The sequence below is a fragment of the Nicotiana sylvestris genome, chromosome 7 (assembly GCF_000393655.2).
Source record: "Nicotiana sylvestris chromosome 7, ASM39365v2, whole genome shotgun sequence".
Lineage (NCBI taxonomy): Eukaryota > Viridiplantae > Streptophyta > Magnoliopsida > Solanales > Solanaceae > Nicotiana > Nicotiana sylvestris.
Window position 1 is genome coordinate 56,868,015 of NC_091063.1, and position 13,397 is coordinate 56,881,411.

A 13,397-nucleotide genomic window follows, 5' to 3' on the forward strand; every position below is an offset into this window, starting at 1 on the left:
GATCCTGGTGCTGGAGCTTTTGGACCATAGTGAGGTTGTTGTCTTCAGTCCAACGGCGAAGACCCGAGGTAGTCCTGCAGACGTTCGCAGATCTTGGTGTCCCCTTCTATTTTTTCCATTCTGTTTTTATGTATTTCAGAGACAGATTTGTATTTTTCCATTCAGACCACTGTTCGTAGCATTCGTAGATAGTCCGTGACATTGTAACACCAATTCTGGGTAGAGTTGTATTTTGGATTTTCATATTAGTATTTGATTAAACTATTAGATTTCGTCTTCCGCATTTGTGTTTATTATGATTATTCCGTTGTTGATCACATGTTAGTTCGTAAATGTTAAAAGGTTAAGGAAAAAGGGTAATAAAAAATCTGTAAAACTCGGCTTGCTTAGCTTTTATGAGTATGCGCCATCATGACTCCCGAGGGTGGAAAATCCGAATCGTGACATTGTGTCTTACTACTCTTTCGTTCTTCATAGTGACGAGTCTATTTAATGGCTATCGCTTTTGCTTTTCATCTATTTTCTGGTCTTTATGATGCTGTTATTATTCCTATGGTATCTGTTGGTGGTACTGATATTGTCTCTTTTCGTCTTCTTTAGCCGAGAATTTTTCGGAAATAACCTCTCTACTCCCTCAGAGTAGGGGTAAGGTCTACGTACACACTACCCTCCCAGACCCCACTACTGGAATTTTACTGATTTTCGTCTTTGTTGTTGTAAATGAGACTGAGTGATATAACTGTCATATGCCAAAATAATGTAAATGATAGGCCTTATACAAAACTCATGTGTTTATTAAAATTATTTCTTTTTCCAATATGTTTTCATTATTGTATTGGGAAAAATTGAGTTTACATATTAAAGTGGTGTAAAGATGACGTGTCATGACACATAGACTGGTCAAAGAGTTACAACTGGCAAAGAGGCACGAGTTGCAACAGATACAAGCAGAGGCAAAGGAAGAGGCATGAGCGGTTATGTAAAAGACTCAACGCTCGTACTTATTTAAATCCAAGAATTAAGGGGAATGAATCTGACATTACATGGGAGTATAAATACAGTATTTATTGAGCTTTAAATATTAAAAACGTTAGAGAATCCATATTAAATGCAATGATTATGTAACGTAGTATTTAATGTCTTTAATTGTCTATAATGGCCTTATTATGACAAAGGCAAAACGCATATCCCCAAAATAGCTATAAAAGGGGGAGAGTGGGTCAATTGTAAGACACACGAAAAACTATCTGAATATACTGGTTTATTTGTTTTCTTCTGATTATATCATTGCTAGTAAAATTACTCTCTTTCATATATACTTTTGATTATCAGTAACCCGAGTTCTTCTAAAATTAAAGCTTTGACCGAAATCTCATTTTTTGGTTAAACAAATTGGTTCCGTTACCGGGAATGTGATAATCTACCCTTTTTTAGCTTAACTTTCCTTGTTGCATCAACCATGTCGAACAACAATGATAGCATTTAAGAAAACCAAGGAAACCAACAACTTCAGGGAAACCCACAGGGTAATCAAACCCCGGTCCCTTCTCCACGAGGCTCTCCTCGGCGGTCTCGTGAAGGTTCTCCTGATGGATCTCATACAAATGGAAACGCTCAATTTGAAAATGTTGAAGCTATCGATGAAGCTTTGCAGAAACTAATTGTTGCACAGGTCAGTAAAGCTCTTGAGGCTTTTGCTAGCCAGTTACCTGCTGCACCACCCACACCCACTCCAAACAACAACACTTTGGAAAACCCTCGTTTCGAGCTTGTCAACTCAGGTAGCGGTGGAACCCCCAGCGAATCATAGGAGGGAGAACCAGGTAACTTAGTCAATTCTGATTTACAAAATTTAGTGCTAACATTGCAGAAATAGCTCAAGGAGCAAAGAAACCGCATAGAGCAAATACTCGGGGTACCGCCCATAAATAAAGGGATAGATACGGATAAATACTCGCAGCAACCCTGGAAGCCAAGTGTTGCTCCCCTCCCGATTCCAAATAAATTCAAAATGCCTGATCTTCCAAAATACGATGGAACAACAGACCCACGAGACCACATGACTGCATTCACAACATGCGTAAAAGGCAACGACTTGACCAAGCAGGAGATTGAATCAGTATTAGTAAAAATTTTTGGTGAAACACTCACCAAGGGTGCATTAACATGGTATTCCCTTTTACCTGAAAATTCTATATATTCTTTTGCTGAGCTTGCAGATTCTTTCATCAAAGCACACTCAGGAGCTCAAAAAGTCGAAAAAAGAATGGAAGCTATTTTCAAGATCAAGCAAGGGGACTCAAAATATCTTAGGGAGTTCGTGGACAGATTCCAACGTGAAAGAATGACATTACCACGTGTACCTGATAATTGGGCAGCTATAGCTTTCACAAGTAATTTGAATGAAAAGAGTTCAGAAGCTACAAGGCGACTCAAGGAAAGTCTTCGTGAATTCCCAGCTACAACATGGAATGACGTTTAAAATAGGTATTGTACGAAGCTAAGGATAGAAGAAGATACTATTCCACGATTCCAAAAAGAAGAAAAAGTAAGTTCGAGACAGGCGGAAACTGAAAAAAGGTCCGGTAAGAACAGGTACGAGCCATACGTGGGACCTGTGGGAAAAGATTCACGGTCAAAACAGGACAATCAAAGGTATGATCACAGATTAAGGAATAGAGAGTTAGGCTCTTCATCAAGATTTAGGAATGACCGAAACACCCATGAGTCAAGAGATGATGATAGAAATTTGAAGGCGAGATTTGGCGGTTATAATTTCAATGTGAGCACTTTCGAGCTCGTAGCTGTTTTGAGAAGCATGGGTGACAAGGTACGGTGGACAAAAGAGATGAGATCGAATCCAAACAGGCGCAACCCTGATCATTGGTGTGAGTTTCATAATGATCACGGGCATAAATCAGCAGACTGTAGTTTTATACAAAGTGAAGTTGATCATTTATTAAATCAAGGGTATCTCATCGAGTTATTCAGTGAGAAAGGTAAGCAAGCTTACATAAAGAATAGGCAAGAACCCCCTAAACCACCTTCTCCAAAAAGTACCGTCAACATTATAAGCGGGGGTGAAGACATCAATGGTGTAACATACACCGCAGCTAATAAAATTTCCAAAATCACAATTACCCAAGGGAAACGGGTGCGACATGTATTAGAGGAAGACAACATTACATTTGATGATACTGATGCGGATGGCGTATTATCTCCTTATAACGATGCCCTGGTAATATCTTTAATTGTACATGATACTAATGTGAAACAAGTTTTGATTGATCCAGGTAGTTTCGTGAACATTGTTTTGCTAAGAGTATTACATGAGATGCAAGATGAGGATAAATTAATACCAAAGGTGCATACTTTATCTGAATTTGACAATTCTAGTGTTGTGACAAAAGGAGAAGTAACACTCACCACATTCGCAGCAGGAGTTGTCAAAGATACAAAGTTTTAAGTAGTAGATATGGAGATGGCTTACAATATGATCCTTGGGAGACCATGGATCCATGAAATGGATGTCGTTCCTTCAACCTTGCATCAAGTTATTAATTTCCATCACCATGGGGAATATGTCAAATCTGCGGGGATCAACTTACATCCAGGAGCATCAATTCTGTAGTAGATTCAAGTACGAAAAAAGAAGAAAAATAGCAATCACAGAAGATAGTTGAGGGCACCACATCACAAACCTCAACTGAACAAGGGCGAACAGATGTGGATTCAAGGCCTGATACCATTCAAGAACCAGAAAAAAAACGAAAATATCAAAACAACAATTGAAGAACTGGAGGCTGTGATGTTATTTGAACAACGGCCTGATAAGAAAGTCTACGTAGGGGCTAATCTAAGCCAAGGCATGAGAGGTAAGTTAATTGAATTTTTGAAAACTAACGTGGACTGTTTTGCTTGGTCCCACTCTGATATGACAGGAATACCACCGGAGGTAATGACTCACAAATTGAATGAAAACCCAACGTACCCTCTTGTCAAACAAAAGAAAAGAAAGCAAGGAACTTTCAAGAATCATGTGATTCAATAAGAAGTTCAAAAATTGCTAAAGATTGGATCCATCCGCGAGGTAAAGTATCCTAATTGGTTAGCCAATACTATCGTAGTTCCAAAGAAGAATGGTAAGTGGCGAGTTTGTGTGGATTACACAGACCTTAATAAAGCTTGTCCTAAAGATTCTTTTTCACTACCACATATAGATCAGCTAATTGATGCTACTGCAGGGCATGAACTATTAAATTTTTTAGATGCATATTCAAGGTACAATGAGATCAAAATGGATCCGGTAGATGAAGAAAAAACTTCATTCATAACAGACAGGGGGACTTACTGTTATAAAGTAATGCCTTTTGGTCTCAAAAATGCTAGTGCAATATATCAAAGGTTGGTTACTAAAATGTTTCAAGAACATCTGGGAAAAACCATGGAGGTTTATATAAATGATATGCTCGTTAAAACTCAGCATTCGAAAGATCACATATCACACTTGTCTGATACATTTCAGATTTTACGCATATTAATATGAAATTAAATTCGGAGAAATGTGCATTTGGTGTCGCGTCAGGTAAGTTTTTGGGTTTTCTTATTTCTAACCGTGGTATTGAAGTGAATCCCGCACAGATTAAAGACATTGAAGAAATTCCTAATATGCTTTCAAGCAAAAAAAAACGCAGAGGTTGACAGGAAGAATTGCAGCCTTGGGAAGATTCATTTCTAAATCATCAGAAAAGTGCTTTAAATTCTTTTCATCTCTTAAAAAGCAAGATCACTTTGAATGGAACGAGGAATGTCAGCGGCACTCAAAAATTTGAAGACATATTTATCAAATCCACCATTGTTCGCAAAACCAAAGGCTGGGGAAAGACTGCTCATCTACCTTGCTGTTTCAGAAGTAGCGGTAAGTGCTGTTTTAGTCCGTGAGGACCAAGGTAAACAATCTCCGATCTATTATGTTAGCAAATCTTTGTTAGATGCGGAGACACGGTACCCTCAGTTGGAAAAGCTTGCACTTGCATTAATCATGACATCTAGAAAATTAAGGCCTTATTTTCAATGTCATCCTATTGCTGTAGTAACTGTTTATCCATTACGCAATATATTACATAAGCATGAATTGTCAGGTAGGTTAGCTAAGTGGGCTATAGAATTAAGTGAATATGATATCACCTACTTACCTAGAACTGCTATAAAATCTCAAGTGTTAGCTGATTTCATCGTTGATTTTAGCCAAGGGATGCAATTAGAAGCAGAAAAAGAGTTGCAGGTGTTCAACAGAGCTAACCCAGGAACTTGGACCTTGTTTACTGATGGTTCATCTAACATAAAGGGTGTTCGTTTAGGGATTATTTTGGTACCACCTACGGGTGAAACCATTCGACAAGCCATAAAATGTCACTCTATAACTAACAATGAGGCAGAGTACGAAGCTGTGATTGCAGGTTTAGAACTGGCACGAGAACTCCGCATAAATCAGATTATAATCAAAAACGATTCACAGTTCGTAGTTAATCAAATGCCGGGGACTTATACGGCCAGGGAAGCAAGGATGCAACAATACTTAGCGAAGGTATGAGATTTGATAAAGCAATTTCAAACCTAGAAAGTAACACTAATACCAAGGGATGAAAATGTTGAAGCCGACGCTTTAGCTAATCTTGCATCTGCGGCAGACGTGGCAAGCAATGAAAATGCTTCAGTTGTTCATTTGTTTTATTCAGTTCTTGGCCTCGATAAGAATGAGGTAAATTTTAATAACTTAACTTGGGATTGGAGGAATGAGATTGTTTCTTTTTTGCAGTATGGTACCGTCCCTGAAGATAAGAAAAAAGCTCATGCGCTTCGAAAAAAGGCTGCTCGGTATTGCTTAAAGCAAGACAATCTTTATCGAAAAATGTTCGGTGGTCCCTTAAAAAGATGCCTTGGACCTTCTCAGATGGAATATGTAATGAGAGAAATACACGAGGGGCATTGTGGGAACCACACACGAGGAAGGTTATTGGTAAGAACCTTAATTAGGGCAGGTTATTATAGGCCCAAAATGGAAGAAGAAGTGGAAAGTTTCGTGGCTAAATATGATAAATGCCAAGGGTACGGTAATGATATGCATAGGCCTGCAGAGTTACTACATCCGGTCATTGCACCGTGGCCATTTATGAAGTGGGGGATGGATATCGTGGGTCCACTACCACAAGCAAAAGGTTAGGTAAACTTTTTGCTCGTACTCACTGATTATTTTACTAAATGGGTGGAGGCAGAAGCATTCAAACAGGTGCGAGAAAAGAAATTTAGAGATATCATTTGGCGAAATATCATATGCTGATTCGGTGTGCCAAAGGAAATCGTGTGTGATAATGGCCCTCAGTTTATAGGCACTCAAATCACAGAGTTCTTTCAAAGTTGGCAATCAAAAGGATTACATCCACACCTTATCATCCGGTGGGTAATGGGCAAGCTGAGTCAACAAACAAAGTCATTATCAACAATTTAAAGAAACGTTTAGAGGAATCCAAAGGTAATTGGCCAGAAGTGTTACCTGGTGTTTTATGGGCATATCGCACAACAGCAAACACAAGTACAAGAGAAACACCATTTTCATTGATTTATTGAGCTAAAGCTTTACTTCCAGTTGAGATAGGAGAACCGAGTACACGATTCACACATGCGACAGAAGAATCTAATGACGAGGAAATGCGTGTAAATCTTGATTTACTTGAAGGAAGAAGAGAAGCTGCACTAATAAGAATGGCAGCACATAAGCAGGTCATAGAACGATACTACAACCGAAAAGCACGCCTCCGATTCTTCAAAATTGGGGACTTCGTGCTCAAAAAGGTTTTTCAATCTACGAAGGCAGCTAATTCGGGGAAACTAAGTCCAACATGGGAAGGACCCTATAGAATTCATGATATTGCGGGTAAAGGAGCATACGAGCTGGAAACAATGGATGCCAAGATACTTCCGTCACATTTGAATATTGTTCATCTAAAGAGATATTATTTCTGAAGAATACCCACGGTCAGGTATCCATATTTTAAAATTTAATTTTTGAATTGTTAAAATTTTACTAACGATTTTAGATGATAGGCAAAACGCTAACCCGTACTAAATGATGAGTCACGACCTGCAAGGCACGTGGGATAAGTTAAACTTCCCTGCCTAGGGTTACAATTATTCTGATAGAAATTCAAACAGGTTAAGCAGTCTTCATCTATAATCGCACCTCCAGGTCCCGTATGTTTTTTCTTTATAGGGAAAGGACCAAACGAGAGGAACAATCAAGTGCTCGAGGCTTCATACTTCAACGCTCAAACACTTGGGGGACTACATAATATACACGAACATGTGTATAAGGAAGGCAAAGAAGATCAGGCCCTGAAAAGTTCACTCATTGAATGAAGTACAGAGCAAAGTCACGAGCTAAGGCCAAAGAAAAACCTTACCATAGTTAGGGTAAAGGCTATTTACTGAAACGGGTTATAGATAAAAACCTCGTGTTTATTACCTTACCATAGTTAGGGTAAAGGCTATGTACTGAAATGGGTTATAGATAAAAACCTCGTGTTTATTTTTTATTTTTTTTAAATCTGTTACAAGAAAAACAGTTACCAGAAAGTTATAGATGTAATTTAAATACGTGTAAAGTATTATTCAAAACTAGACAAAGTTCAAATAAAAACCTATCAAAGTTATTTCAAAGAAATATGTGTATTCCTATTTCTTTTATCGTATGTTAACACCATTATGAAGTTGAGACGTCTTCTTCATTAAGTGTCGAATATAAAAAGGGCCCTCTTTTATAAATTCATGATTAATGCAAATATTCATGAAGTTAATAGAAGAATTTTTAAAGAATAAAAATGCAAACTATTCTATAAGTCCTTAGAAATAAAGGCAAAAATAAACTAAACGGAAGTTCAAGATAGTAACGAGAAAACTTCTTAATATTAAAAAGCTTAAGACTAAGTACGAACTTAGTCATAAACTGCGAATTGTTTATACAAATTGCCCCATGAAAGGTCCGGGGACTTGAATTTCTAAAACAAACCCTTAAATGAGACCAAGGGTTTTACCATAATGTTTCCAAAAAAAAAACAAAACAAAACAAAACAAAACAACACAAAGAAATTCAAATAACTTAAACTTATCACTAAGAAGATGTAGGAACTGAAGTAGGTGCATCAACAGCAGCGGGCTCAACTGGGCTTGAAGGAGTTGGGATACCCGTATCAACTTCAACATTCACGGAAGCTTCGGCCACGGGAGAAGGAAAATCTTGAGTTTGCTAAGCCTTCTCAATAGTTTCATTGATTCTAGCTAACTCAGATTCCAAGTTAAAAGTCTCTTGGCTAGCTTCAACTAGGGTATCACGGCGAGAATTCAAAAACGCCCAACTCACTTCAATGGCAGATTTATCCTCAAGGATTTCATAATCCCTTTCCCAGTCAGCAATTTCATTCTTTAATTTCTCATTTTCAGCCAAGGTAGAAGTGTAAGAAGCTTGAAGAGAGGCATGGGAACTTTCCAAGGCACAAACCTTATTAGAAGAAGCCCGGAGGTCTTCTTGTGCTTGAGTCAAATTCTGCACGAGCTCTCCAGCATAAGCCTCTTTCTCACCCAAGAGAGCCTTCAACTCTCTAATCTCTTCACTTGCATTGGACAGCTGCTCAGAGAAAGAGTTTTCAAGATGAGCCTTTTCTTTATCCGCTTGACTTGAGGAAGCCTTTTCAACTGCCAACTTTGAAGTCAAGGCCCGTAACTGCTGCTCCAAGGTACTCTTACTTTCTTCTAAGTACTCCACATCAATTTGAAGGCTTTCATACTGTTCCTTCCAATTGCACGCCTCTAATTGAGAATTACGCACTAATTGCTCAAAGAGGGCAACCCTTTTCATCATCTCCGTGCTGATAAGATTGGCCTATAAATAAAGAAAAGGAAGGGAAATGAGAATCTCAAAGATAGGAAAATTTTAAAGCACAGCAAAGGAAAAAAGAGAAGGGGAATACCTTTAAAGAAGCATGCACAATATCATTCATCAAAGTCAAGGAGCTATGACTCTCTAGCTTGGCTCTTTCAATTGGTCTGATTAAGGGATTTAGCCATACATCTGCTTGACCCAATTTCTTTAAGAGATTGCCCTCAGCAGGGACTTCAATGATCACTTGCCTCATAGCACCACTCCTACTTGAGGAGCCAACTTCAACACGGTGAATGATTGGGGGAGGAATTGTTGAAGGAGGAACAGTGGAAGCAGGGACAGTGGAAGTAGTAAAGACAGTCTGGGGAGGAACAGAAACAGCCGAGATCAGCAAAGAAGGAGTCATAGATACAGGTGTAGAAAAAGAAGCCAGAGGTGTTTCATCCAAAACTGGGCCTAAGCCTTCACCACCAAACCCGCTGATAAAAAGCTGCTCAACAGAGTCATGAGCAGCAACGGGAGCAACATCATCGTCAAGAATTGTCACACCTCCTTTTTCCGCGCCCGCGTGGGTGCAAGAGAGTTTTTTCCAATTAAAGGACAGTCGAAACAGGATTTATTTCTTTATTTCAGAGTCGCCACTTGGGAGATTTAGGGTGTCCCAAGTCACCTATTTTAATCCCGAATCGAGGAAAATAATGACTCTGTATTACAGTCTGCGCACCAGAAATCCGGATAAGGAATTCTGTTAACCCGGGAGAAGGTGTTAGGCATTCCCGAGTTCCGTGGTTCTAGCACGGTCGCTCAACTGTTATATTCGGCTTGATTATTTTGATTTGCTAAATACATTTTTTATTGCATGATTTTATTGTTACCGCTTCTATTTAGATTTAAAGTCCCTTCTTTGAATCGAATCACGCGTACGTATATTCGTGTTATAAATTATATTTTTTAAAACATGCGGAGTTGTGTCACGCGCACGTGTACACAATAATATAGATAATATTTTTATTAAAATAATTATTTTCGAAATTATGCTTTAAATAAAATCAAGAATATTCGCCCTTTTTGTATAATTAAGTAGTGAACCTCACATCTCGGGTTTTTATGAAATTAATAATGATATTCTCCGAGAAATCCCTTTTATTAAATATTCGATCGAAGTTGCGCGAACGCATAATCCGAATTGCCTTTAGAAATATAATTAGGTTACGCGAACGTATCCCTAATCACAAAAATATTCTTGATGGTAGTATAAATTTGTTTACAAATGTTTATTGCATCCATCTATTTTAAATGTAAGAGTCATGAGAAATCATTATTTGAGATGCCTCTAAATTCCTTGAAAAGAATTCACAATTCATTAAGTGTTGACCGCAAATTATATTTTTTACGTGTGAATTATATTCCTCAAAAACCATGAGTTTAAAGAGTAAAATAAAAATAAAATAAAAATAAACAACGTGTGATTAATACTACCATTTTTATGGTAAATACAATATTTATCTACCCAAAAAGCGAATTGCGTATAAAACTTAGGAAAACAATTGATTTAATAAATGAAGTAATATTTTTTTTTGAAGAATTTTCATTGTTATATTTGGAGCAAACGCTATTTACACATTTTTTGACTTAAAAAGTTACAATCTATAAATCTCATCCTTCTTTTACACCACTTGTTTTTAATCCGAGGTTATAATTGTTTGGTTAATTTTGCTTACGAAGATTGGGTTTGAGATAAATAAACCAATTCTTATATTCTGCCTATGCGAATATTTGTAAACGTTAACTCTATATTTTGTAAAAAAATCATTGACATTATTTCATATATTAAAAGAAATGAGTTGATCGCGTTCCTAAAATAACTAAGCCATTTGTTATTAAGAAAGAGAACTAATCTACCAATTGATTTAATACTATATTAACCAACTAAAACAAAACTGAAACTTAAACTAATAAAATTTAAATGAGTAGAAGACATCCTTATAATCAAACTTCATTTACTTGCCATGTTGAAGCTTTTCATGACATGAATTTTCAGATATGTACCTGATATTGGAAGCAAAAGAAAATGATGATGAGAATCAGCAGCAATAATAACAGTACAATAGCAACAACTGCCCAGCAACAGTAACAACCCAGTAACAGACCAGTGGAGTAGTAATCCCAAAAACAAAGCTTTAAGCTTTAAATGAAACAACAATCATTAATACTAATTTCTAACAAAGAAAGAAAGCAGTAGATTTTTTTTTTTAGTTTTATTTTTATTTTTGAAAACTTAAATATTTTTCGGAATTTTTCTCTCTTCTATTCTCTGTCCTGTGTGTTTTTCTCTATCTGTATTCTTGTTCTTTTTTCTTCAAGACTTCACATATATAACACATCTCATAAACCTTTTAATCAATTAAATCAATACTTTTTCTCTACCCAACCCATTATCTTTCCACTCATCCCCATTACATTAAATAAACATATCACACCACCCCATTATATTTTGTCCCCCATGCTTTATTTAAAATAATGCAAGATTCCCCTTTAATTTAAATCTTGTCCCCCCTTTATATTAAATAATCATATCACAACCCACCCCATTTCATTTTGTCCCCCATGCTTCAAATAAACAATTTCAAAATGTACAATTCCTAAACTACCCCTTCCGACCTTACTGAAATTACCAAACTACCCCTGAACGTACTACAAATTTACCAAATTACCCATCAGCTATAACACATCATTTAATCAAACATAACCAAAATATAGTCAATATGATCAATTTCTAACAATGTTCAAACAACAATATGAACATGGATGAACATCATAACAACAATATCACATGAACATGATTTTAACAACATTTCAACAACAAATCACATGAACACAAATTGAACAACAAAGAACAACTAAAATTTGATTGAACAATATTTTGGCAACAAACAATTCTATTTTCGGATTCAACAACAACAACAAACAAAGTATGAAGATTTCTAAATTCAATCATATTGAACTTAAAATCAACTCTAACAATATTACAACCAACAATTCCTATATTAAACTTAAACAACAAGATTATGAGACAAATTCAAGAAATAATCATAAATGATAAACAAGAAATCAAACTATACAAATTTCGGATTCAAGAACAATCAAACAAAGTATGAACATGAATTGAATCTATTTTAAGACAACAAACATGACGGATTAAACGATTAAAACAATATATTCCTTTAATACAACTAAATTCTTTAAACAAATAACAAGATCGACGAAGAAACAATTATGAACTTAAACTTGAACTTAACAATATTAACAATTTCTAACAATACATACACATGAAACAAATTGAAGAAATAGTTGATTAAATTTCAATTTGAATCTAACAAACATCAAACTAACAAATACTTACTTAAACAATAAAACAAACATGAAATAAACATGAAAACAACTAATTAAACTTCCATTTTAAAATCTGAAAATTAATTTAACAAACAACACATGAACATGAACTAAAAATTAATTCAAACGATAAACAAAACAAACATTTGTTGATTTTAGATTTGAAAATATCAAAACAAAATACGGACAACATAAAACTCAAAAACTACTAACCGGATCGAAATGAAATATGTACGGATTGTTTCGACGAATCCTCGAATGGGAATGAATCTGTCCGGATTCGACAACAAACTCAACAACGAACTCAAGACGAAGCTTGACGACCTCGGCTGAAACTCGACCAAATGATATGGTGGCAGCAGCAACTGAAACAAAATAAGTTGCTCGTCGTGGCAAAAACGCAGCAAAACAAGGCGGGTTTGGATGTAGCGAAGCAGGAGGAAGACGCTATGGTTTCAGAGAACGGACAGCAGCAGCCATGTGCGATGGAGGTCGAAACTAAGGCAACAACTATCATGGATGTCGAGCTTCAAACTCGACGCCGGAGAAGACGAGACAGTAGCCATGGTTACGAGCAGCAGCAACATGATGGAGGGGACGGAAACAAACTACCACGACTAGGCAGCCATGGATGTCGAGCTCAAGCTCGAGCTTGACGAAAGACGAAGAAGATGAAGTGACGACGCAGAGATAGCTACGCGGACAAGCAGTAGCTATGGTTCTTGGGGTCGTTTGGTCATGACGAACTGTTTGTTGATGGTGTTTGGATGAGAGGGGGTGGGGTAAAAGGCAGCCATGGTTGTGCTTTGGAGTTGTGAGGAAGAAGAAGGAGAATAGGGGGGGGGCGGATGGCTTTCCTTAGTTTTTAGGGTTTTTTCTTCTTTTTTTCTTTTGTTTTGTGTTGTAAAATGTAAGACAAAGGGGTTTGGGTCTTTTGGGTTATGGACTGGGTCGACCCAGTTCGAAATGGACTGGGTCGTAGGGAAGATTGGGCCATTTTTTGGGCCTATGGCTTGAAATTGAAGAAGAGGCCCAATTCCGACTTTCTTTATATTTTCGCTCTTTTTCT

At 36.9% G+C, this 13,397-nt stretch overlaps 2 protein-coding genes across 2 annotated transcripts; one reads left to right on the forward strand and one right to left on the reverse strand.

Moving 5' to 3' along the window:
* The first annotated feature begins 2,266 nt into the window (after positions 1-2,266).
* LOC138873169 (uncharacterized) lies at positions 2,267-3,466 on the forward strand. The gene is made up of 2 exons (XM_070151609.1): positions 2,267-2,427; positions 2,488-3,466. Exons 1-2 carry the CDS (start codon positions 2,267-2,269, stop codon positions 3,464-3,466), a joined length of 1,140 nt encoding a protein of 379 aa, XP_070007710.1.
* Positions 3,467-8,302: 4,836 nt separating this feature from the next.
* On the reverse strand, positions 8,303-9,341 carry LOC138873170 (uncharacterized). The gene is made up of 2 exons (XM_070151611.1): positions 9,024-9,341; positions 8,303-8,935 (listed from the first exon to the last, which is right to left on the reverse strand). Exons 1-2 carry the CDS (start codon positions 9,339-9,341, stop codon positions 8,303-8,305), a joined length of 951 nt encoding a protein of 316 aa, XP_070007712.1.
* Between the last annotated feature and the right edge of the window lie 4,056 nt (positions 9,342-13,397).

Bases quoted from the DNA above. Each gene is read 5' to 3' on its own strand.
- LOC138873169 (XM_070151609.1), top strand. From the start codon at position 2,267: ATGGAAGCTATTTTCAAGATCAAGCAAGGGGACTCAAAATATCTTAGG. The intron at 2,428-2,487 runs GCGACTCAAGGA...CGTTTAAAATAG, and splicing joins AAGAGTTCAGAAGCTACAAG to GTATTGTACGAAGCTAAGGA.
- LOC138873170 (XM_070151611.1), bottom strand. From the start codon at position 9,341: ATGACTCCTTCTTTGCTGATCTCGGCTGTTTCTGTTCCTCCCCAGACT. The intron at 8,936-9,023 runs GTATTCCCCTTC...CTTTATTTATAG, and splicing joins TTGTGCATGCTTCTTTAAAG to GCCAATCTTATCAGCACGGA.